This window comes from Apteryx mantelli, chromosome 19 (genome assembly GCF_036417845.1).
Source record: "Apteryx mantelli isolate bAptMan1 chromosome 19, bAptMan1.hap1, whole genome shotgun sequence".
Lineage (NCBI taxonomy): Eukaryota > Metazoa > Chordata > Aves > Apterygiformes > Apterygidae > Apteryx > Apteryx mantelli.
Genome location: NC_089996.1, coordinates 7,146,183 through 7,168,998, shown reverse-complemented (window position 1 = coordinate 7,168,998; position 22,816 = coordinate 7,146,183). Strand labels below are relative to the sequence as shown.

The 22,816-nt window shown below is 45.3% G+C and overlaps 1 protein-coding gene across 2 annotated transcripts; it reads right to left on the bottom strand.

The window, feature by feature from the left end:
- Nucleotides 1–4,440: 4,440 nt before the first annotated feature.
- Nucleotides 4,441–22,333, bottom strand: LOC106496872 (myosin heavy chain, skeletal muscle, adult-like). 2 transcript variants are annotated; one of them, XM_067308334.1, is made up of 38 exons: nt 22,104–22,333; nt 21,873–22,016; nt 21,623–21,779; nt 20,210–20,237; nt 20,000–20,111; nt 19,818–19,910; nt 19,624–19,687; nt 19,434–19,532; nt 19,227–19,330; nt 19,007–19,145; nt 18,679–18,797; nt 18,429–18,578; nt 17,708–17,878; nt 15,991–16,300; nt 15,821–15,897; nt 14,196–14,283; nt 13,984–14,101; nt 13,653–13,776; nt 13,077–13,213; nt 12,731–12,986; nt 11,041–11,283; nt 10,759–10,935; nt 10,528–10,673; nt 10,351–10,441; nt 9,873–10,262; nt 9,497–9,623; nt 9,274–9,392; nt 8,760–8,956; nt 8,065–8,248; nt 7,813–7,978; nt 7,517–7,641; nt 7,011–7,319; nt 6,709–6,912; nt 6,386–6,511; nt 6,122–6,292; nt 5,931–6,035; nt 5,696–5,791; nt 4,441–4,711 (listed from the first exon to the last, which is right to left on the bottom strand). In XM_067308334.1, exons 1-38 carry the CDS (start codon nt 22,308–22,310, stop codon nt 4,559–4,561), a joined length of 5,826 nt encoding a protein of 1,941 aa, XP_067164435.1. In that variant the 5' UTR covers nt 22,311–22,333; the 3' UTR covers nt 4,441–4,558. The 2 variants fall into 2 exon arrangements, with proteins under 2 accessions (XP_067164435.1, XP_067164436.1); XM_067308335.1 differs by lacking the exons at nt 4,441–4,711; nt 5,696–5,791; nt 5,931–6,035; ... (1 more) ...; nt 6,386–6,511; nt 6,709–6,912 and having other exon boundaries at nt 7,292–7,319; nt 7,482–7,641.
- Nucleotides 22,334–22,816: the final 483 nt, after the last annotated feature.

Here is a 22,816-nt window from a genome sequence, read left to right as displayed (position 1 = left end):
TAGATGAGCTTTGCTTGGGTTCACAGTGCTACGGGACCTGCAGTTTTCACATCCTGTTCCTTGGTGTGATTGTTGTGATGATCAGTGTGTTTTAATCAGGGAGCCAGCCTAAAGGCAGACTCTGGGAATCACTCCTCTGCACTTCACCCTGCAAAAGGCTTTCTCTGTAGCCCTTGCCAGCCTCAGAGTCTAAGAGCTTCTAATCTGCAGAGGCTAGATCTCATTATCTTCATCCTAGCATCACCCTAGGGGTGCTCCAGACCCCGGGGCCTCTCCCAGTACCTGCACTCCTAAGGTCCATCCAGAGCACAGCTGTCAAAAGAGGTGCTACAGTTGCTCTCCTTAGGCTGGTCTAGCAGGTGTGCGGTGGGAGATGGCAGGGCTGTGGATCCCTTGTCTTGGCCTTCAGAGAGTCACGTGCTTCTGAGCATCCACGAGGCTGTCCTTTCTCAGCAGAGAGCCCAGTGCAAATGAGGCCCTGTGCAGTGACCAGTGGCTGCTTCTGTTAGCTCAGGGTCTTTTCTTCCAGCATCAAATGACCGTGTCACTCCCAGACTTCCTTTGGCTCACTCCACTTGTCTCTGTTGTGTTCCAGCAAACACACGAAGTTGGTTGAACCGTTTGCTTGGCCCTGGTGATAACATGTGGGCCAGGAACTTTTACCAGGCCTAAATGCATCCAGTTTTAAGTGAGACCTAGTTGCTGGTCTGTAGCAGACAGGCTGCCCAGAAGAGGGTCCACCTGTGTGGCTCCATGCTGCCACCTGCTGGCAATTTGTGCCTTGAGTGATGGGGAGGGTCAGGTGCTGCCTGGCTGAGCTGCCTGTGACTGACAGGAGACCTCAGGAGCCCAGAGGGCTCTGCTGAGGAAGAGGCTGATGAGTGCCTGGGTCTTCAGAGCAACAGTCCGAGTGGCAAGCGGGTAGCCACAGCCACCCTCCCAACTGATGTCTCCGGGCTTTGGTTCTCCTCTGCCCGGTTGCCTGTGGTCCGTATTACCATGCAGTGATACCTGGGTTACCGAGCTGTAGGAAGGGCTAGCGGAGCCAGGCTGCAGGCCGAGCTGGATCTTGATTAAGCAGCATGTGGTAGCCACTGGCTTGGCCAGAGGTGGTCCTGTGGCTCTGATAGTTCCAGTGGCCCTGGAGGGATCTCCGGTGTACACCCCTATTTCCCTCCCTCAGTGAGTGCTGGGAAGACACAGCCTGAGCAAAGGGACATGGCTTTCTGCAGCACTGCTGGCCCTCCTGACAAGCTGGGCTGGAGGAAGCTTGGAGCAGCCCCCACAGTTCTGTCTTCTTTCTCACCCAGAGTGGGATGCATGGGGCAGCAGATGTAAAATGATACACTGCCAGGGCCCCAGGACCTTTCTTTAATTTCCAGGGTCCAAGAGAAGTGACGCTGCCACTCACCCCAAACTGATCCCCCGCTGACTGCTGGAAGTACCTGAGCAGCTGCTGTGTTCCTAATGACCGTGCCACGTCCCGGGGGGGCACTGTGCTGCGTTTGCAGAGTGTCATTCTACTGACTTCAGAGGGGTCACTCTTGATTTATGCTCTTTCAAGCGAGAGCACACTCAGGCCTGCTGCTGATTTTTAACATTTTGGCTGAGAAAGGAGCTGTGCCTGAGCAAATCCTTCTGAGATAAGAATAGCATCTGCCATCTTAGGGCACAACACAGTTGTCCTACCCTGACGTGGCAACACATTGCGGTGCGATATAGAAGGCAACCTACCCGCTGAGGAATGTCTTCGGGAGCTATTAGTGGAAGCGTATCAACTACAGCAACAGGCATGAGCCAGCTCAGGAGTCTTGCAAGAGGCGGCTATTTTTAGCTCTTGACACTGAGGATGAAGGGAGACGAGTGATTGAGTGATCCTCCTGGCAGGGGCAACCTCCGGGCCTCTGCGGGCAGCCCCCACTGCCTTGTCTCCCCTTCTGGGGACAGACTCTTGACTTGGGAAGTCCCGATCGATCGGCTGTTGTGCCCCCGGGTGTCAGGAGGGGCTCATTCCTCCCAAGCTTGGGCTAGAGGAGGCTGTTGGGTGATTTGCTGAGATCTCACAGGCCAGGATCTGGGGCCGGGAGGGAGCTGTGAATTTGCTGGGGACACAAGGCCAGGCCACAGTCCCACAAACACTGCCCAGCTGGGCTTATAGCAAGCCCTCCTGGAGGGCGTGCACCTGTCCCGGAGCTTAGGGTATGCTGCTGCCTATTTTATTTTCTGCCAGATCTATGGGAGCTCGAGCGATACCAGAGGTCATGTAACTTAGTACCAGTGAAACACACAAGAGGCTAGAAGACAAAACAGTTGACTTTGCTAGAGGGCTAGGCTGGCATCTCTGCGAGGTGTCAGGCTGCTTTCTTAAGGTCCTTGTGACGGAAACCTGAGGTCTTCTCCTAAAGAACCATCTCCCATTGCTCTCTTCCAGGCCGCAATGACAGAGCGTCTTGGGTTTCTACTTGCCCATCCTCACCACTGACACTGGAAGCAGGCTGGACTTCCCTGCAAGTGCTGGTGCGTTGCTGGTGAGGCTGCACTTGGGAGGCAGGTAAGCTGAGACCCCTTTGGATAATCCCCTCTTAAGCATACAGCCTCGGAGCAGCTGGTCGGAACTTCCCAGCAGGGTGAGCGCCCCTTTGGAAGCAAAGCCCACGCCCTTGCAGTGGCTTCTACATGCTTAGACCAAGAGATTGCTGTCAGTCCTCATCAGTTCTCAGTGACCTCCAGGAGCTCCACTGGCAAGCTCTCCATAGAAAATATTGCAAGCAAATCAAGCTCAAAAGCTTTCAGAGACTACCCGCCTCAGGCTTGGACACAGTTGTGGTCTGCACAGCCTACATCCCTTCAGCCCACAACAGTGTCCCCACTCCCATCCTTGCCGCCCTGCTCAGCTCAGCGCTCGGTGGAGGAGCCGTCTCTGCCTTTGAATACCAGCACTTGTAGAGTAGGCAGAGGTGGAAAGCTGTAGACTGTCGCAAGCTTCCAACATCAACAAGTGCTCTGGCCTCTGCTCCTGAATGTGTTTCTTGCTTCTCTGTAGTGCCAGCTGCGCTTCGCTCCTCGGTTGCTGCTAACATGTTTCTGGTTCATGCTGCATCAGTCCTCACCGTGAGCCTCTTCGTTCTGGAGTCAGAGTGGGTGTGATTGGCAGGGAACACGTCAGACAGGGGCAGTGCTGCAAGAGTGGATGCAGTTGTGCAAGTTCCTACTGTTTAAAGGGTCCCCAAATTAACTTAGTAGTCCTCAGGTACTGCTAACCTGTGTCTCGTTACACTCCACACTCAGCCCTGCAGTCTCTGTGATTTCTGAGAAAATCCTCCAAGGTTGTCTGGTCTTCCTGAAAATAAGGGGCAGAAGTTACCTGGAAGCGCAGAGCTGTTGGTGCTGTGAAAATATCAGCTTAGACACGTCTGTGTGCATGCCTTTGTTTTAACGTACCTTGATGCTGCCTGTGTGTCTTTCACTCAAACTAGGGACAAGGTGTAACGTGTCAGAATACTCCAGCCGAGACAGCTAATATGAGAATTTGCAGCTGTACAGCCCACTGTGCCTCTTCCGTTCTGAGTGGGGTCTGAAGGAAGGAAAAAGTATTTGCCAATTTCCCCCTTCCGTCTTCCCCTCCCCCCAACAAAACAGTAGTGTCAGCTTAGCCTGTACATGGGCCAAAAGGAAGGTACAGGTATCTTATAAAAATGGAGGAATATGTCCGTTAGATTTCTTCTTTCCTCGTGCCTGAGGCAAGGCCACAAGCAGCCTGTTGAGTGAGAGGGGACAAGGCTGACCTTTGAGGTGATGTGTTGAGGAGGTGTGCTGGTGCTACGCAGTGTATGGGCCACGGGCCACGGAGGGGAGTCCTTCCAGCATGTGGCCCCATGCAGAGAAAGTACGAGCAGGTGGTGGCAGCAGCTGAGGGAATCTAGGGTAGGAAAGACTGCACAATTTAGGGGCACGATGGAAGTGTCATAACGGTGCTGTGTCTGCTGAAAATGGGCTCTCCTACGGAACTGTCTGTCCTTCACAATGCAAAACACCACAGCAGGTGATAATTTGCTCCGAGACGGATGTTTAGCATTTGTGATTGCCAAGATCACAAACAAGAGAGCACGAGAAAAGCACAAAGAGTCTGTGAGGGCAAGAGCAGTGCAAGGAGCTGCTGGAGACAGAAGGGAGCACAGGTAGGACTGTCTCTGCAGGGACTGCCAGCTTGTAAGTTTGCAGTTCCTCCTTCCAGAGCTTGCATTAGTTTCTCCCTTCCCCCAGCCAGGAAAAGTATGCAGTCACCTGTGGTTTTACCTGACTGGGCACTGAAAACTTGCGCAGCAATGCTGGTAGCTGATGGTCAGAGTTAAAGTTAACCATTCAGCAATATCCAAAGCTTAATGAGGGAGCCAGGGAGGAAGAAAAGAAGCCACTGCTCAGGGTGTGTATGCAAAGCAGTCTATGGTCTTTATTCTCTAGGCATTGAGGCGGTTACAAAGACTAGTTACAGAAGAGAGTGACAGAGAGGTTCACATTTTGTGCACCACCCACGTCACTTTGCTGCCTCCTGACATCCTCACTCTTCCTCTTCGATCTTCCTATGAAACTCCCGGCTCTTGGCTCGGAGCTTGTTGACCTGCGACTCTGCAATGTCAGCCCGCTCCTCGGCTTCCTCCAGCTCGTGCTGGATCTTGCGGAATTTGGAGAGGTTGACATTGGACAGCTCCTCCTGTAGGGGAGAGGGAGGTGGTGGTGGTGAAGAGCCCAGCGCAGGGGTTTCCAGTCCTCCTGCCACTGGGACTTGAGGGGCTGCGGCTGTTCCCTGGGGAGAAGGGGAAGGCCCAGAACCACCACTGCTTTCCCATAAGCCTCACACGGACCTCCTCATCCTCCCTTGTTTAGAAGATCCCTTCTAGACTGAGCAAAACAGGCTCTGAACACAGAACGGGATTAAGCCTGGATTTTTATCACCGTTCTGCTCTCTGGAAGCTGAGAAGGAAACAGTCTGGGTAGTGCTTTAACTGAAAAAAAGATTTGTTAGTTTGGCTAGTAAACATTTAACTAGTTCTCAGGTAAGTCCCTTGGGCCTTCTAAGTTGCTGAGGCCTGGTTAGGGATTTGTAAGAGATGGTGAGTCCGTGAGATCTCACCAATCGTCCCCTCAGCAGAGTGCAGTAACCCTTGTCTGTACTGGACTCTGCAGCAAAGAAGCCATGCTCAGAGATTCCTAAAATCAGAGGCTGCAGGATTTCCCTCAGTTCATCCCTGATGGCAGAATGCCCAGAAAAAGGCAAGGTCCCCTCACACAATTCTAATTTCAGGGCACAGTATGTCTTGGGAGTACACAGGAATCTTTCCTAGAGATACCTATGTGAAATTCAAGATGTTTTTGATGAAATTCAGGAGAACACCTTCTTTTAAAAACTACTTGATCTGTTGTACTCTGCGTATTATTAACTAAGAACTGTTTCTTACAAACTACACGGATCTTGTATACCTAAAAATTGTTATCTGCCTCTGGTCTTGCATTTGCCCTCTTCTTCTCTCTCTTGTTTGGTGCCCAAGTACCAGGGTGATTTATCAGCATGTCAAAGACGCTAAAGCCGTCCATTATGGCCCAATGGCAGTTCCCACGTTTCTCATAATCATCTCCTCAATGAGCATGCTACCCGCCTTGGAAAGTGACTCTTGCCACCACTCAGGGCAATACTTACAGCCTCTTCAGACTGTCTCTTGTAGGACTTCACTTTCATTTGCAGCTTGTCCACCAGGTCCTGGAGCCGGAGAATATTCTTCCGGTCTTCCTCAGACTAGTGCAGTTGGTAAGCAGGAAAGAGAGTGCATTGGTTTCCCCACACCAAAAATAGCATTTCCCCATGGCAATCACGTTAAAATGTTTTGGCTTCCTGGGAGAAGGCTGTGTCAGCACAAGAAGGCCTCCTGCCTTACCTGGTAGGTCAGCTCCTTCACCCTCCTCTCGTATTTGCGCACACCCTTCACAGCTTCAGCGCTGCGCTTCTGCTCAGCATCAACCTCCCCTTCCAGCTCCCGCACCTGCAATGAGAAGGCCATGCTTGGAGCTTCCCCAGTGGTGCCTCATGGCACGTGCTCCCTGATGCACAAACACCAGCCCTACACACCCTGGCCTCCAGCTTCTGGATTTGCTTCTTGCCTCCTTTCAGGGCCAGCTGCTCAGCCTCATCCAGGCGGAGCTGCAGGTCCTTCACTGTCTGGTCCAAGTTCTTCTTCATCCTCTCCAGGTGGGCGCTGGTGTCCTGCTCCTTCTTCAGCTCTTCTGCCATCATGGCTGCCTGGAGAGCAAAGGAACAGCACCAGTTTGCGGCAGGAGACATGTTGGGGCAGAATCCATCCACCATCAGTAATGCAAGGAGCCCGCAACTCACATCTGTGATGGCCTTCTTGGCTTTCTCTTCAGCATTGCGGGCTTCCTGGATCGTATCCTCCATTTCACTCTGGATTTGGGAAATGTCCGTTTCCAGCTTCTTCTTGGTGTTGATCAAGCTGGTGTTCTGGGCAAACAGAAATTGCATGATTTGTATTCCTAGGCCTGAAATACTCAACTCAAAGCAATGGGCCGTAAGCATGCCTTCCCTGTGGACAGCAGTATAGAGGCAACTCTAGACCATTGTCATGACCTATCCTCTGACACATAAGCAGTCCTCTGTGTTAAGTGCCTGCACAGCTGGTTTCCACACCAAGCCCTTACCTGGGTGTGGAGGAGCTGCACACGTTCCGTTGCATCCAGCAGCTCCTGCTCAGCCACTTTCCTCGACCGCTCCGTCTGCTCCAGGGCTGCCCGTAGCTCCTCAATTTCAGCCTGCAACAGGTTTGCTCTGCGCTCCACCATGGCCACCTGCTCCTTCAGGTCCTCCTGTGTCCTGAGAGCATCGTCCAGGTGTATCTGGGTATCCTGTAAAGGAGGCAGCAGAAATTACAAGGTGGCATAGTATTCTTGCCCTGAAGAAATGAGCTAAGCCATTCACTCAGTTCTCTCTCTGCTTAACGGACCTTCAGCACTGCCTGTGTGTTCCTCAGGTTCTTTTGGGCCTCTGCAGCCACGCGGTTGGCATGGCTCAGCTGGATCTCCATTTCATTCAGGTCTCCCTCCATCTTCTTCTTCAGCCTCAGCGCTTCATTCCTGCTCCTGATCTCTGCATCCAGGCTGCTCTGCAAGGACTCCACAACTCGCAGATGGTTTCTCTTCAGCTGGTCGATTTCCTCATCTTTTTCTGCTATCTTCCGGTCAATCTCAGACTTGACCTGGTTGAGCTCCAGCTGGAGGCGCAGGATCTTCCCCTCCTCATGTTCTAGGGAGGCCTGGACAAGTGGACGGGGAGAGTCATCACGTGACTAAATCTGCTGCTTACCTGCCAAGTACTCTCTTACACAGTATTTTAGGAAATCTGAGTTGGCTGTGCTCCACAGCCAGGGCAGAGGAGAACCACACATTTTGTAGCCACACGTCCCTGTTGCTCGTACTTTTAGTGTGGACACCAGTGACTACTGCCGTGTACCTCAGCTTCCTCCAGAGCAGCCTGGATTTCAGATTTCTCCTGCTCAATCTGCTTCTTCACTTTCTCCAGCTCATGAATGGCCTTTCCTCCCTCTGCAATCTGCTCCGTCAGGTCAGCAATCTCCTCTGTAGGGACAGGGACAAATGGCAGGGTCAGGCCCTGAGCAGCAGCAGAAACGTCCTGCCACAGGAAGGTGACACGCACCCTTGCAGCACTGCGGGCAAAGACCCATTTGGTGGGGTGGCTAGAGAAGCTTGCAAGAAAGCCCTGTGAGGAGCAGAGTGCCCGGGACTTACGCTGCAAGTTCTTGTTCTCCCGCTTCAGCGTCTCCAGGTGGTCCAAGGACTCCTCGTAGGCATTCTTCATCTTAAACAGCTCCGTGCTGAGAGAGCGAGACTCCTTCTGGGAGGCTTCCAGCTCAGCCTGCGTTTCCTCATACTTCTGCTTCCACTCTGCCAGGATCTGAAGAGCAACAGGGCCTGAGTACGGATGTGGCAACCATAAGGGGATGCTCTGTCCCCACAGCACAAGGCTGGAGCCCAGGTTACCTTGTCGAAATTCTTCTGCTTCTTGTCCAGAGCTGCGCAGGCAGCATTCGACCTTTCCACATCAATCATCAGGTCCTCCACTTCATTCTGCAGCCGCTGCTTTGTCTTTTCCAGGGAAGCACATTTGGCATTCACAGCTTCAACGTGTTCCTCCGCTTCCTGCAGACGCTGCGCCAGCTTCTTCCTAGGAGGTGGTAAATACAGCTCCCAGTGAGGAAGCAAAGTGGAGCAGCTTTTCTGCAGCCAGGGTGCTTTTCACAATGGCATGCGTAGCCACTTTGCAGTATTTGGTCCCATGCACACACAGGGTAGAGCCTGCCCCAGCAAGTCATTTTGTTCCCTTTTCCTTTCTCCTGGCGCTAGCAATCCCTCTGCTCTCTGCACACCCCATACATTGCCTCTCTCTTGCTTTCTTTGTCATGTGGCCTATTTGCCTTTGTCTTTTCATAACCACACCCTCTATAGCACACACTCTCCTCTACCCATCACCCCTCCCCAGCCTAGTCTTGGCTTCTTTCTGTCACTCTCTCAATGGTCTTTTCAAATTTCCCTTACTAGTGTCTGCCAGCCTTCTCCACCTTCCCCATGTACTTGGCCTCCCTGCACGCCACAGTGCGGGGCCTCATTTCTGCCATTCAAAGTCCCTTCTGTACTTTCAGTCTCCTCTGGCTTCTTCGCACCCCACTGCCACGTACTTGGCCTCCTCCAGTTCCTCCGTGCGCTGAATGGCGTCCGTCTCATATTTGGTTCTCCACTGGGCCACTTCACTGTTGGCCTTGGACAGGGCGCGCTGCAGCTCACCCTTGGCTTCCTGCTCTTCTTCATACTGCTCCCGGAGCAAGTCACAGTCATGGCGAGCGGATTGCAAGGCGTGGGCCAGGGCGTTCTTGGCCTGCGAAGACAAGGATTGCAACAAGTAGTAGACATATGCTGGGAAATCGCCTCATACTGGCATTTAGACACTGGATTATTCCAGGAAAGTAGTGAGTAAGCCGCTGCATGAATAATTTAAAGCTGAAACAAGGGAAGCTATTCTCTGACATACTTGCAAAATGTTGGGAGGGGTTTTAATACCAGCAGGGCCTTGAATGGGTGGCCTAATGCGTTGTTATGTTTTTTAATTAAATCATCTTTTCAGCTCTGGAAACCTACCTCAGAAACAATGCAATATAAAATATGTATTTCATATGTAGTATGAAATCTTTTCACCTTTATCTCTTCCTCTAGCTGTCGCTTCAGTTCCTCAATCTGTTGAGTAAAAGCCTGTTTTCCTCTAGACAGTTGAGAAATCAAAACATCTTTTTCCTCCACCTGACGTGCATATTCACCTGGGAAAGTTTGTAGTCAGAAAATATTTCAATAGCCATTTATGATCTTATAAAGCCCTTTAGGGGGTTCTCCCATTTCCAAACTAGAGATGGAGGTGCCTCACCAGATTCTGTCTGCAGACGAGCTCTTTGAGCACTTAGATCACTGATCATGCGCTGATTCTGCTCTTCCTTTGTTTTAAATTCACTCAGCTGGTCTTCCAGAGTGCGACACATCTTCTCCAGATTTGCCTAGGTGTCAAATAGACATAAGAAAAGCAGATTAATATCTGGATTCTTCCTTACTCTTACAGCAGGAAAATGTGGCCAGAAGATGCAGTCTATGTATTTCCCCTTGAGACAATGTGCATACAAATACAGTTCTATATAATAGATTTGGAAAAAGACAGTTATATTATAACCTGATCATATTTAAATAAGATAAGATTAAACATAAATGTTTCATTGTTTTCATATTGCTATTAATAAACATTTCTGTACCTTGGCTTTGGAGACGGACTCCATGTTGCTGGCCAAGTCGTCAATCTCCATCTTCAGCTCACTCTTCTCCTTCTCCAGCTTCTGCTTGACACGCTGAAGGTTGTCGATTTGCTCCCCAAGCTCGGCCGTGCTGTCCGCATGCTTCTTCCGCAAGGTGGCAGCTGTGGCTTCATGCTGCAGAGTGGCCTCCTCGAGGTCCCGGCGCATCTTCTGAAATTCTGCCTCACGCTTCTTGTTCATCTCAATCTGAGCTGCTGTAGCTCCCCCTGCTTCTTCCAGGCGCTCACTGATCTCCTCTAGCTCCCTGGAGAGGTCAGCCCGATGCTTCTCTGCTTTGGCCCGAGAGGTCCGCTCGGCCTCGATTTCCTCCTCCAGTTCCTCAATACGGGCCTGGGGAACATTAGGCACCATTCACACCCACGCCCTGCTCCTACCTGACCTCTGTCGGCATGAAAGAAGGGACGGAACAAAGACTCACCTGCAGCTCCTTGATCTTCTTCTGTAATTGCATGCTGAGAACTTGCTCATCCTCGATCTTGCTCTGGATCTGGCTGATTTCAAAGTCTTTCCTTTGCGCAAAACAAACTGTGTTAGAGCCCAACAATGAATGTATGTGCACCTGAACAGTGCAAAGGTGCCCCGCAACCACACTTACTTCTTCAGTTTCTCATCCAGCTGCTGCTTATCATTTTCCAAGTCCATTATGGTATCATGAGCCAGCTTCAGGTCACCCTCGAGTTTCCTCTTGGCTCTCTCAAGGTCCATGCGCACTTTCTTCTCTTGCTCCAGGGACCCTTCAAGCTAAACAGAACAAGATCATGAGTGCTCTGCCAGCCAGGTCTAACTCTATAACAGCTTTGATCTCCCCACATGCACGTGTGCTTACATCATCCACTTGCTGCTCCAGCTTGGTTTTAGCTTTGGTCAGCGTATTGACTTTGTCCTCTTCTGCCTGCAGGTCATCCAGTGTCTGCTGGTGGGCCTCTTGGAGGGCTTTCTTCTCTTTTGTCAGCTTTACGATGGTTTCATCCAGGGCTGCCATCTCCTCAGTGAGGTTTTTCACCTGTGAGAAGGGAGCAAGTGTAGATAAAAAATATTGTTTAAAACTTTATAGTGTAAAAACACTGAGTTCTTTTCTGGCATGAGAGTGACATCTGGTGCATTATACCTTGTTTTCAGTGGCATGTTTTTCCTTCTCGACTTTGGCCAGTGTTAATTCCAGATCATCAATATCTTTCTTCAGCTCTGAGCATTCATCCTCCAGTTTCCTCTTCTTGGCTGTCAGTTCAGCATTGATCTCCTCCTCGTCCTCTGCCCTTTCAGTCACTTCCTTAACTTTGGCTTCCAGCTGGATTTTGGTTTTGATCAGCTGATCACATCTTTCCTCAGCATCAGCCAGAGCATCAGCTTCCTGTTGGGAAAATAATTTTTTTCTGGATATGTCTTCTGGGGGATGCTGAGATTCTTAGCTTAGAAACCTGGATAGCAATTTTGTAATGTAAAGTAAGATAACCTAAAACTGACTTTAAATTGTCTTGAGTGTTTTTTGAAACAACTAATATTGAAAGCTAGCACCAAACAAAATTGTTTTTAATCTATATGAAGGCCTAAGTATTTATATACATATGTAAGGTATAGATTCCAAACTTATCCCATCAAGATCAACATTACAACAAAGCATATACATTTTGGTTTAATCATAGGAGATCTCCCATATTTTCAAACATTTATAAAGTGCTGAGTGATAACTATATGCCAAGCTGCATATAAATACCAAAGTCACAGTTACGCTGACATCATTCCTGTATTTGTTTTTTCACCCTACTGTTTTTGAGAGCAACTGTTTATGATTTAGATTTTCGTCACCATTTCTCAAAAATACTCAGCATCCAGCAGCTTCAGCTTTTCTCAGTGAGACTTTCATCAGCTAAGAAGAACAGGAGCTTTTGGAAAATGAGCCATTTTGAAAATCTGACTCTGGATTTCTTGTAGCAGACATACTGCAGTATTTGTTGTTTGTGTTTTATCTCACTTTTCAGTCTAGCAGATACACTATGACAGAAAAATGATCATTTTAGCAGTGAACAGATTTTTTTAATCCTTTTACAGTTCAAGATGCTTTAATAAGGGGACCACTTAACCTTACCTACAGCAAATGTATTGCATAGTATTATTTTGTGGATACAGTTGATTCTATGAATGATTTAATTTAGAAATCACAGCATTACAATGCCATAGGTATGCCACCTAATATCATGAAATTATTCCAATTCATGTTCCTGAGTGTTTTAGTATTATGAGTGAGAAGATTAAATTCTGTTTCCTCTCAATTAGGTTTATGTTCAATATCTTAACACAATACTTCCTGTATTCCTGACAGGTAGGCTGCCACCTATGCTGGAAAGAAGCAAACTGTCATGTTTAGTTGAGAATAAAGAAAATAAAGATATGTCCTTTTATCTTTTTCAAAGGATTCCTAATCATGTGTTTACAAGAATGGACATATCAGTATTGGAGAGATATGAAAACCTAGCCTAGAAGAACAAAAATTATACTACCTGAAAGTAAAGAGCTTCTTGTTTTAGCTGATGCAGTTTTACTGAAGGTAAATGACAGAATTCTCAGGAACCGTCCTAGAAAAGTCTCACCCATGGTATCAAGATGATCTTGTGATGCCTTGACCACATTCTCCTGACAGTCCTCATTGCAACTAATTAAATTTTTAACAGCACCACTTAATGAAATACTATATAATTGAATCAAAATCATAGTTTCTACATGTCTTCTAAAAATGTAGTTCTACATATAAGCCTTATCATCACAGTTCAGTTCAGAGCAGGCACACTGGTAGTACTCACAGACTGCACTTGGAGCTGCAGATCATTTTTCTCCTGCACCAGCTTCACCATTTTCTCCTCCAGCTCCTTCCTCTTTGCCTCAGACTTTGCTAGCTCTTCCTTGGTTTTCTCAAATTCTTGTTTCATGTTGGCCATCTCCTTCTCTGATTCTGCACTCTTCAGCAAGGGCTTGATTTTGAAGAACAGCTTCATCCAGGGCCAATGCTTGACATTCATGAATGCACGAATGTTGTACTGGATGCAGAAGATGGACTCTCTGAAAGGTAATTCAAAAAAATATTAAATATTTAGACAGTGATGACCCAGTAAGACAAGTACAGTGAGCCTATTTTGAAGAAATGTCTACCTCCTCTCCACCATTTTCTGGTACTCCACCCTCATCAGGAAGCCCCTGCACCTGGCCTGCGTGCGAGTGATGAGCTGTGCCAGCTTCTCATCTCTCATCTCCTCCAGGAGACCTACCAGTCCAGCTTTGAAGAACACCTTAGATAAGAACATAAAAATAGATACAGTGATCATCGTTCGGTGTAGCCCAGTATCCTGTCCTCAAAACAGATAATATGGGAAGTTAAGAAAAAGAGCAAAAGTCCAAAGAAAGCATGTAGTGATATCCCCAAGCTGCTAGTAACCTGAAATTTAGGAACTATATGAGCCAGATATTATGCCTTTGTTTTTATTAGCTCTTGGTTCTTTTATTCTACAACTTTGTCTTAGATTGGGAACCCTGAAACAGCATCATCCTATGATCCTATGGCAATGAATTTCACAGTTATAATGAAGTACTGAGTCAAAAAAATACTAATTTTCATTCATTTTAAATATACTATTTGATCATTTCATACCCTGTCTTGAGAATTTGAGCATCATTCTCAAGCTATACAAACCAAAAACACAGAGTACTTGAACCAAACAGTTCTGGTACCTTGGTGTGACCAAATTTATACTGAGTGTGGTCTATATCAATTGATCCCAGAAGTTTCTCACAAGCCTTCTTGCTGTCAATGAACTGTCCTTCTGGAATAGCACTTGCATTTAATACTCGGTATCTGGGGGAGAAAACAGAATATAAAGAGGTCTATTGTTGAAACCAGTTGGCTGATACACTGCAAGAAAGGGTCTAAGAACTTTTGAGAACATTAAACAGCTGCTAAATCTAAACTTTACAGATGGCTTTAAATGATAGATGAATGTGCTTAAATTCCACACGGTACTCAACATGGTCAAAATGACCCAGTAAGGGGGAGCAGTCTGACCTCTGTTTAAAATCTGCATACAGGACTCTGTTGGGAAATCCTTTCCTGCAAATTCTGATCCCTTCCAGCACGCCGTTGCACCGCAGCTGGTGCAGCACCAGTTCATGCTCCATGGCACCTAGCAGTTGAGAGCACACATGAATACTATATTCTGTAGTACAGAGAGGAAGAGCTCCACCATATTTATAACCTTCTGTATGTGTGTCTCTTACCAGGTGTTTTTGTTTCATTTGGGATGATGCAGCGTACAAAATGGGGGTGAGTGCTTCTCAGATTGGTCATCAGCTTGTTTAAATTCTCCTGGGAGAGTCATTAACAAAAGTTTATATTAGCAAATGTAATTTCCACAGTAAGCATCAAGCCCTCTGTAATGAGATAATGAGAAACCAGACAAAAATTAGTGACTGGTGTCACTTGCACCCATTTTTCCTACTTTCCACAGAACATAATTATTATTAAATTAAAGTATAAAGGTCTACTGTTTAATCAGCAGGAAATATTGTACTCTCAACATACACTTATATGACATTTCACTATATTTTGTGTAGAATTAGATTGAGGAGTTGGCTTACTCTAGTTGAACATGTTCATTAGAAATGAGATCCATCTTCCACTAGATGTAGCCAGGGAGATAAATAGGTACCTCTGTGAGGCAGTTTGGAGTATACTAAGGTAGACACCTAATGTACGTCATATGGATCGCACTATGTAGTGACTTCCTATTTCTCCCCACTGAAAGAAAAAGGAGCACAAATGACAAGCTGAGTCTTATATGTCTAGTCTACATGTCTAGATTTTGGCCATCTAAAGTAAGGTGAGATGAATCCCAGCCTTGGATTATAATTATTCTCTATTAAATTTATTTATAAGTAATTAGTCTCTATAATTAATGGAGAGACACAGGTGCCTTCAGAGTACATAAATTAAGCAGTCAGTAGGTCCCACATCATGCCTAGATCAGTGGAGTAGTGGAAGAAAGTTTGAAAACATAACAAAAATGCAACTTAAATAAAACAAATAACGTTTCTCTGATAACATTACCCCTGAAAGTCTTATAGCCTTATAGTCAATAAGCCTTAAACCTAGGCTTATTGTATTCTTTTTGAACGATACATGCTGACAATCATTTCCCACTTGCATGAAAAAAGCTGTTACAGCTATGGTTATTTTTCCTGGGGCATATATGCACACGCCCATGCTCTGTTTCAGAGCACTGGCTAGGGGCTGGGTCAGGTGATCAAGGATCATATGACAGCAGCTCAGTAGGAGGAATGAGTCTATATCAAGAAGGAAGCCCCAAGCGAAAGATAAATATGGTAATAAATACCTCAGAGGAGATTAGATAATTCATGTGGAAGAGTGTATGTAACAGCCAGGCAGCAAGACCTGGTTTTGAGAAAGAACCACCAGGTATATGCCATCTTAAAAATCTGTTTCCTAAGATGTGGGGCATTTCAACCATATGAGATTGGTCCCTGAGTCATGGATAAAAAATAGAAAAATTCATGGAGCTAACAGCTCATCCTCCAGACCAGTGGCAGGAACAATATTGTTATAGGACAATATAAGGCTCTGAAATACAGACAGGCATCAGGAGGGAATCTGTGTCTTTTAGTATTGTTTTAGGCATTTTCTGTATGACATTGTTCCGGAAGAAGTGGACAAAGGGATAGGTTGTGTTTTCAATGTAATGGAGCTTAAATGAGTTACAATGGATTTATTCTCTATCAAAATATGACCCCCAAAATTTGGGATCTTTTTACACAAGCAAGCAAAAAGAAAGACTAGCCATTTTAAATGGTGTGGTTACTCCTTATCTTAGGAAGAGATACTATACCCGGAAAAGAGCTGAGACAGTCTGGAAAGAAGAACCCTTCTTCTTGCCGCCTTTCTTGCCAGCACCAGCACTAGCCTCTGCAAAATTGAAAACATATTAAACAGGTTTTAGATTTTTGCTTTTGCCTTTAATGATTCCCTTTTGTAAAATATGGGCTGCATAGAATTGACCTGCTTCTGCTCCACCATAATTGGCAAACAGTAAGGCTAGTGTTTTCAGTGATGATTTCTGGTACAACCCAATGACGGTTTCATTCAGAGGGTCCTTGTTCTTCTCAAGCCAACCAGTGATGTTGTAGTCCACTGTGCCAGCATAGTGTATGAGAGAGAAATGAGCTTCAGTCTTTCCTTTGGTAGGCTTGGGTTTCTGGAAGTTGCTGGACTTGCCCAGATGCTGGTCATAGAGCTTGTTCTTGAAAGAGGTGTCAGTTGCCTTGGGGAACATGCACTCCTCTTCTAGGATGGAGAAGATGCCCATGGGCTGGAAGAAATGAACAAGAGGGACAAATTGCAAATTAGTTTTCAGGACAATATGACCATCACTTTTGCAGAGTGGAGGAGCACAGGCTGAGATACACATCCGAAAATATTATTCTATCATGTTTTCTGCTGATAAATGAGATTAAACATGTTGATACCTATGTGTTTTAGCTCCAAATAAGTCATAATGATTAATGGAAATTCATTTAGTTTGGGTCAAGAACCTTCTTTATAAAACATAGGCAAAACCTTCTTATCCAAAGGGCCTCACAACACACAGAGATGTCTTATCACAAGTTGAACATGAGCCAGCAGTGTGACTTTCTGGTAGAGAAGGCCTACAAATCCTGGGCTGCATTAGGAAGAGTGTTGCCTGCAGGATGAGGAAGGTGATCCTTCCCCTCTATTCAGCAATGGTGAGGCCACATCTGTAGTGCTTTGTCCAGTTCAAGGCTGCCCAGTACAAGAGGGACATGGACCTGCTGGAGTAAGTCCAGTCAAGGGCCACCAGAGGATAGGAACATCTTGTCAGATGAGGAGAGGCTGAGAGAGCTGTGATTATTTAGCCTCAAGAAGAGAAGTTTCAAGGGGATCTTAGCAATGTGTATAAATATTTGATGGGTGAGAATAAAGAAGGAAGAGTCAGACTCTTCTCTATGATATCCAGTGACAGGAGGAAAGTCAATGGGCATAAATTAAAATACAGGGAATTCCATTCACACATAAGAGAAAAGGTTTTTACTGGGAGGGTGGTCAAACATTGGAACAGGTTGCCCACAGAGTTTGTTGAGAGTCCATCACTGAAGATACTCAAATCCTGACTGGACACAGTCCTGAGCAACCTGCTCTAGCTGACCCTGCTTTGAGGAAGGGAGTTGGCCTAGACAGTCCCCAGAGGTGCTTTTGAACTTCTGTGATTCTGTGATTCTAACTTCTTACTATCTTGCCAGCCACTGAATATTGCATCCCACGTGCTATGTGACTGCCTTCTCATTGATACAGTCAAAGGATGTGTGACTGTTAGCTGACAGTTATGCACAGCCATTTTTTATGTTTATTTTACAAAGCTATAGCTGTTCTGCTATATAAGCCTAAGTCTGTTAGAGCTGGAAGATGCGGAAGAGACTCTAAATTGGAGACTGATTCTGCGTGTTTTGAAAGAATACCGTTATTTGGAGTTTAACAATCTTTTGGCACTTGAAAAGAGATCAGTACAGAGCTGTTGTCATAAAGCTGTGTGAAACCTTCTTATGTCTCCCTTCACAGATAAAATAAACTACAGAGCAAGGTATCTTGAATAGCAAAAGCTGAATGTTTGGACACAAACATGGAAAAACCCTTTGAGAAATGAGGCCAAGTTATTTTAAAATTATAGAATTCTTGCGCACCTAATGAACAGAAAGAATACCTTCTCAATGAGCTCAATGCAGGCAGCCAGGTCCATCCCAAAGTCAATGAATGTCCATTCAATTCCCTCTTTCTTGTACTCCTCCTGCTCCAGCACAAACATGTGGTGGTTGAAGAACTGTTGCAGTTTCTCATTTGTGAAGTTGATGCACAGCTGCTCAAAGCTGTTGAACTGTGAAAAAAAAATGAGAAAGACCCATATTTACAAGATGCAGCAATGACTACAACTCTTTTCCTTTAAAAATAAGGAATTCAATTATCTTAGCTTCACTGTCAAGCTTTGCATTTCTTCAGTGTACTTTATGTCTATATAATGAAACACAAAAATGCATCAAATTCATTGCTCACAAGGAATCTTCTCTTTGAAATAAATGTGAACATAAAATATATTTTCTACATTATCTAAAACCAAATAATGGGGGAAAAATAGTACAGCATGCTAGGCCTATCATGATATATATGTTTTTATACTGTCTTGTCCTTGATCATTTAAACCAAATAATTCTTCTGCTTGGACCATTCTGTACTTTTGAGTGGGCACATCTACAAAATGAGTCTATTGCTGCAAGACAAGTACTTTGAAAGGTCATTCTTTACTTCAGGGTTTTAAAAAAAGCAAATAATTATGAGATAATATTAATTCTTCATTAAAAATATCTCAGAATTGTCATAACAGCCAGTTGTCACTTCCAAGTAACTGCTACTAAATCTTTGTTCCTTACATCAAAGATCTCAAAGCCAGCAATGTCCAGAACACCAATGAAGTACTGTCTGGGTTGTTTAGTATCCAGCTGCTGGTTGATGCGAACAACCATCCACAAGAACATCCTCTCATAGACAGCCTTTGCAAGAGCACCTACAGCATTGTGCACCTAAAGTACAGGTAGAGGTCTGGAGTTACCAAAGAGAGTGGAGGTGAGTCAGTGGGATGTTAATTCAAAGCATAGTTTTAGATTACCATATGTTTCTTACCTGCTGCGCAGTCTGACCTTTGGTCACATATTCATTTCCAACCTTGACTCGGGGGTAGCACAGGGCCTTGAGCATGTCAGCTGAGTTCAGACCCATCAGGTAGGCAGCCTTGTCAGCAACTAAAGATTGGAACAAAGGATCCTAAAGTATTCTCTAAGAATCTGCAGTGTTCAGTGTTCTGTTTATTGAAATCTGTTAACCTTTGTTCTGGCTTAATGTTTTCCTTGGCATCCTAAAGTCCACCTAACACCAACTTTTGGTGACTAATACTATGTCTTTGACACACAGAGTAACTTACAGAAATGTCAATTATTGAGTTTAATAATACCTTCTGTGCCATCTGGCTCTGCCTGCTCCTCTCGTGGCTTCTGCTTGAACTTCAAGTTCCCGTAGTGCATGACAGCCCCCGTCAGCTTGTAAATGGCCGTCTTTTCATCAGCAGTGAAGCCCAGGATGTCAATGGCACTCTGGTAACAGAATCAATAAAGTAAAATGTATGCATACTAGGTCACCTATCCACCAGATGACCTGTTTTGTATGTTACTTACATCTGTAGCCATCAGCTCCTCCTTGTCATCAATGCTGGCAACACTGATCTCACCTTGACTCACAAAAGGGAAGTCATATGGGTTGGTGGTAATGAGGAGCATTTCTGAAAACAAATGGATGTTCTTGGGTTAAATTTCATTGTTTATGTAAAGTAGCTAATTGTTGCTCAGTGATCTTCATCCAAAAAACTCAGTAATCCTTCCTACCAATTAACTCTGGCTTCTGGTTGGAGGTGACCTGATAAAATATGTGGTAGCTTCTTTCCGCCTTGAGCTGGAAAGTGACTCTGGACTTCTCCAGCAGATCTGGCAAGGAAGAGAGAAAGAGTTACACCCAAGACAGTGCAAAGAGCAGGAAGGCAGGAAGGAAGGTGCTGAGAGGAGGAAGGTCTCTTACATGTTTCAATGTCAGCAGAAGCCAGTTTCCCTGTGGCCCCAAAGTGGATTCTGATGAATTTACCCTGTCAAGGGAAAAAAGAAGCATTTCAGCCTAGCTGCATTCCATTGCCGTCTCCTTCAGTGCGAACAGCACGAGGCCCATCATTGCTCTTGGAAGGAGAGGGAGAGATTTTGGCCAAAGCAACAACTTACAAAGCGTGAGGAGTTGTCATTCCTCACGGTCTTGGCATTTCCAAAGGCCTCCAGCAGGGGGTTGGCGCTGATGATTTGATCCTCAAGCGTTCCCTACAACATGACAAGTATTGTTAAGTTACAGTGTTTAATCCATGCGGCAATTGCAGGCCAAGAGCTCAGTCCGTCCCCCCCTACCTCACCTGCATTTTGCCAGACTGCTCCTCCTTCTTCTTATCCCCGCTAGCTGCAATTGTTGCAAAGTACTGGATGACACGCTTTGTGTTCACAGTCTTCCCTGCACCGGATTCTCCGCTATGAAGGCAGAGACAGAAGCAGAGAACGCATGGTCAGGCAGCAGGTCCCCTGGCACAGAGCAGCCCAGCAGGAACCCGAGCAGGCAATGTACGTACGTGATCAGGATTGACTGATTCTCACGATCTGTGAAAGAGACAGAAACAAAGGGACAATATGTAATGTTCATGAATACAAAGAAGTCAGACACTGTGAGAGAAATATGAACAGAGGCTTCCAGAAGGGGCATGGACAGAAGGCAGTGAAAAGCCCTGGGAATTCCGATAGGTACTTTTGATGTTCCTAGCAGTGCAACAGGTAATATCAGCTGGATCAACAGAGGCATCACTTCAGAGTAGATTTTCAGGGTATTCTTTTTTCATTAAGCAGCCTGTTTCTCTCTTATTAAGTAAAGGCATGTAACAAAGTAATTGAGATTGGTTTTGACAGTGTGTAAAACTGTGTGGGTCAAAAGAATTCTGATTTCCCCTCCACCTCAGCTTTCTTATAAATGTTCTTTTCTGGATAACCTTTGGTTCCAGGGAGTCTGGATGTTTCACCAGTGCTGGAAATATTCAAACAAACCTCTTATTCTCCTTCTTTTTCTGTCTTACCAATGAATGCAAAAGAATGAATTCTTTCCAGGGTGAGTAGATACATCAATTATTTCAGGATTTTCTGTTTTGTTTGTTTTCTTGTTTCAGTTTATTTCATTTTTGGTGTATTTCTGTTTTTTCGAGTCTGTTTTTAAAGTTTCTGACTAAGAGCAGGAAGAATGAAGAAAACTGAAAATGAAATGCTAAATTCCTACTTGTAATTCATAATCCTGCTTCAGTGGCAGAGAGAAAAAATGGAGAAGGAGAAAAAAACATTTACGTGATCATTCTATTTCCCTAAATTTTTTAAGGCCTTTTTATTTTTTTTTAACCAGAGTCAACATTATCACTCTGTAATGTTCAGTTAGATCCCTATGCATTCATGAAACTACTGCAGATGTGTGAACATCAGATCACAGATTCCATTCTCCGTATTGCAGTTTCTGTGTACAGAATCCTAATCTGTTCTAGTTTGCTAATTTTCATACCTGAGAAGAAATAAATCCATAATACAAGAGTATTAACTAACAGCTAATTAGAAATGCAAACATTTATCATGATTTCTTGGTGGTGCAAGAATTCTGCTGTTGTTCTTTACAAATAAGTTGCAAATATCAGAAGAACACTTGAAATCAAAGCATTTGGTTTTTGTAATCTAAGACTTCATGAAGCCAAGGCACCAAAAATTTAAGCTACAGTATACCTTTTAGAGAACTGAATTATATTTTTCAAAGTTAAAGCAATATTTTGTGTGACAATTTGACTAGTGTTCAGACCCAAATAATGGGTAGGGGTAACTGCTAAACTGCTAAACTGATAACTGCTAAAATAAAGTAAGGTTCATGATGAGGTTTACATCTCTGAACATACTCATTTTGTTATAAAACAAGCATTATATTTTCTGAAAGACTTTGTGATTCCTTTAAGATTCCTCACCAGTTAACATGAACTGATAGGCATTGTCAGAAATGGAGAAGATGTGGGGAGGGGCCTCCTGGCGCTTTTTGCCTCGGTAGGCCAACACCACCTCCGGGTTGTACACCGGCAGCCACTTGTAGGGGTTGACAGTGACACAGAAGAGACCCGAGTAGGTCTGTAAAGAAGGGAGACAGCAGGTTGGCTTCCACTTGGCTTAGCGTAGCAGTTCTTCCTAGCTAGTCGCAGGAGGACTTCTGCTGGTACTTACGTAGATCATCCAGGCTGCATAACGCTCTTTGAGGTTATACAGCACAGCGGGTTCATGGAGGTGGGTCATCATGGCCATGTCCTCGATTTTGTCATACTTGGGAGGGTTCATGGAGAAGACTTGATCTTCCTTCACGGTCAGAGTCTGACAAGGAAATGAGAGGCCCATGCATGTCAGCTAAGAGCTCAGAGTGAGAATTAAATGCTGCTCTGAAGCTTGCTTTCCACTCACCTCTCCTGCTTCAGTCTTGACAGTGACCTTCCCTGTTTCCCTGCTCTGGATTGTCCCTTTCACAAAGGATTCCTTAGGATGAGCCACAAAGACTGATGATTTGGCATCAAAAGGCTTGTTCTGAGCCTCGATTCTCTCCTTTTCTGATTTTCGGAGGTAGGGAGCTGCCTCCCCAAAGACAGCCATCTCAGAGTCTGCAGAGGCCATGTCTGCACTTTACTGAAGGTACGTTAGCAGAAGTGTCTAATGGGGAAGGACAATATGGCATTGATTATTTCAGTCTATTCTGTAAAATTTGGAAACATTTTATATCCTATGCAGTGGCTTCTCTTCTTGCTCTGAGTCTCATATCTGGAACATCTAACGTGAACCAACTGGAGAACCTAATTTTTAAGTCAATTTAGAGAATAAGAGTTTTGTATTGAAGTGATCTATGTCTTCAAACTTTTAGGAGAGCAACTTTTAATGACCTTTTGCAATTGCCACTTTGGCACTTTTAGGAATACTGTGCCTGTAATTTGAGAGTGAAGTGGCTGAGCACTTTTCACATGATCACTAGAAATGGAAATGCATATGGGTCATTTTTATAAAAGGATGAACAGCACAGAAACATTTCTGAAAAATTAGAGTTCAGGAGACTACAAAGTCTTGAAAACATTGTATCTGTGGGTCATTTACTTATTATCCGTAGTGGTGACTGAGAAATGAATGAA

Bases quoted from the DNA above. Each gene is read 5' to 3' on its own strand.
- LOC106496872 (XM_067308334.1), bottom strand. From the start codon at position 22,310: ATGGCCTCTGCAGACTCTGAGATGGCTGTCTTTGGGGAGGCAGCTCCC. The intron at 16,301-17,707 runs GTATTCTTTCTG...CATTTCTTCCAG, and splicing joins GCATTGAGCTCATTGAGAAG to CCCATGGGCATCTTCTCCAT. The intron at 13,777-13,983 runs GTCAGACTGCTC...TTTCTCCCCCAG, and splicing joins TATGCAGATTTTAAACAGAG to ATACCGAGTATTAAATGCAA.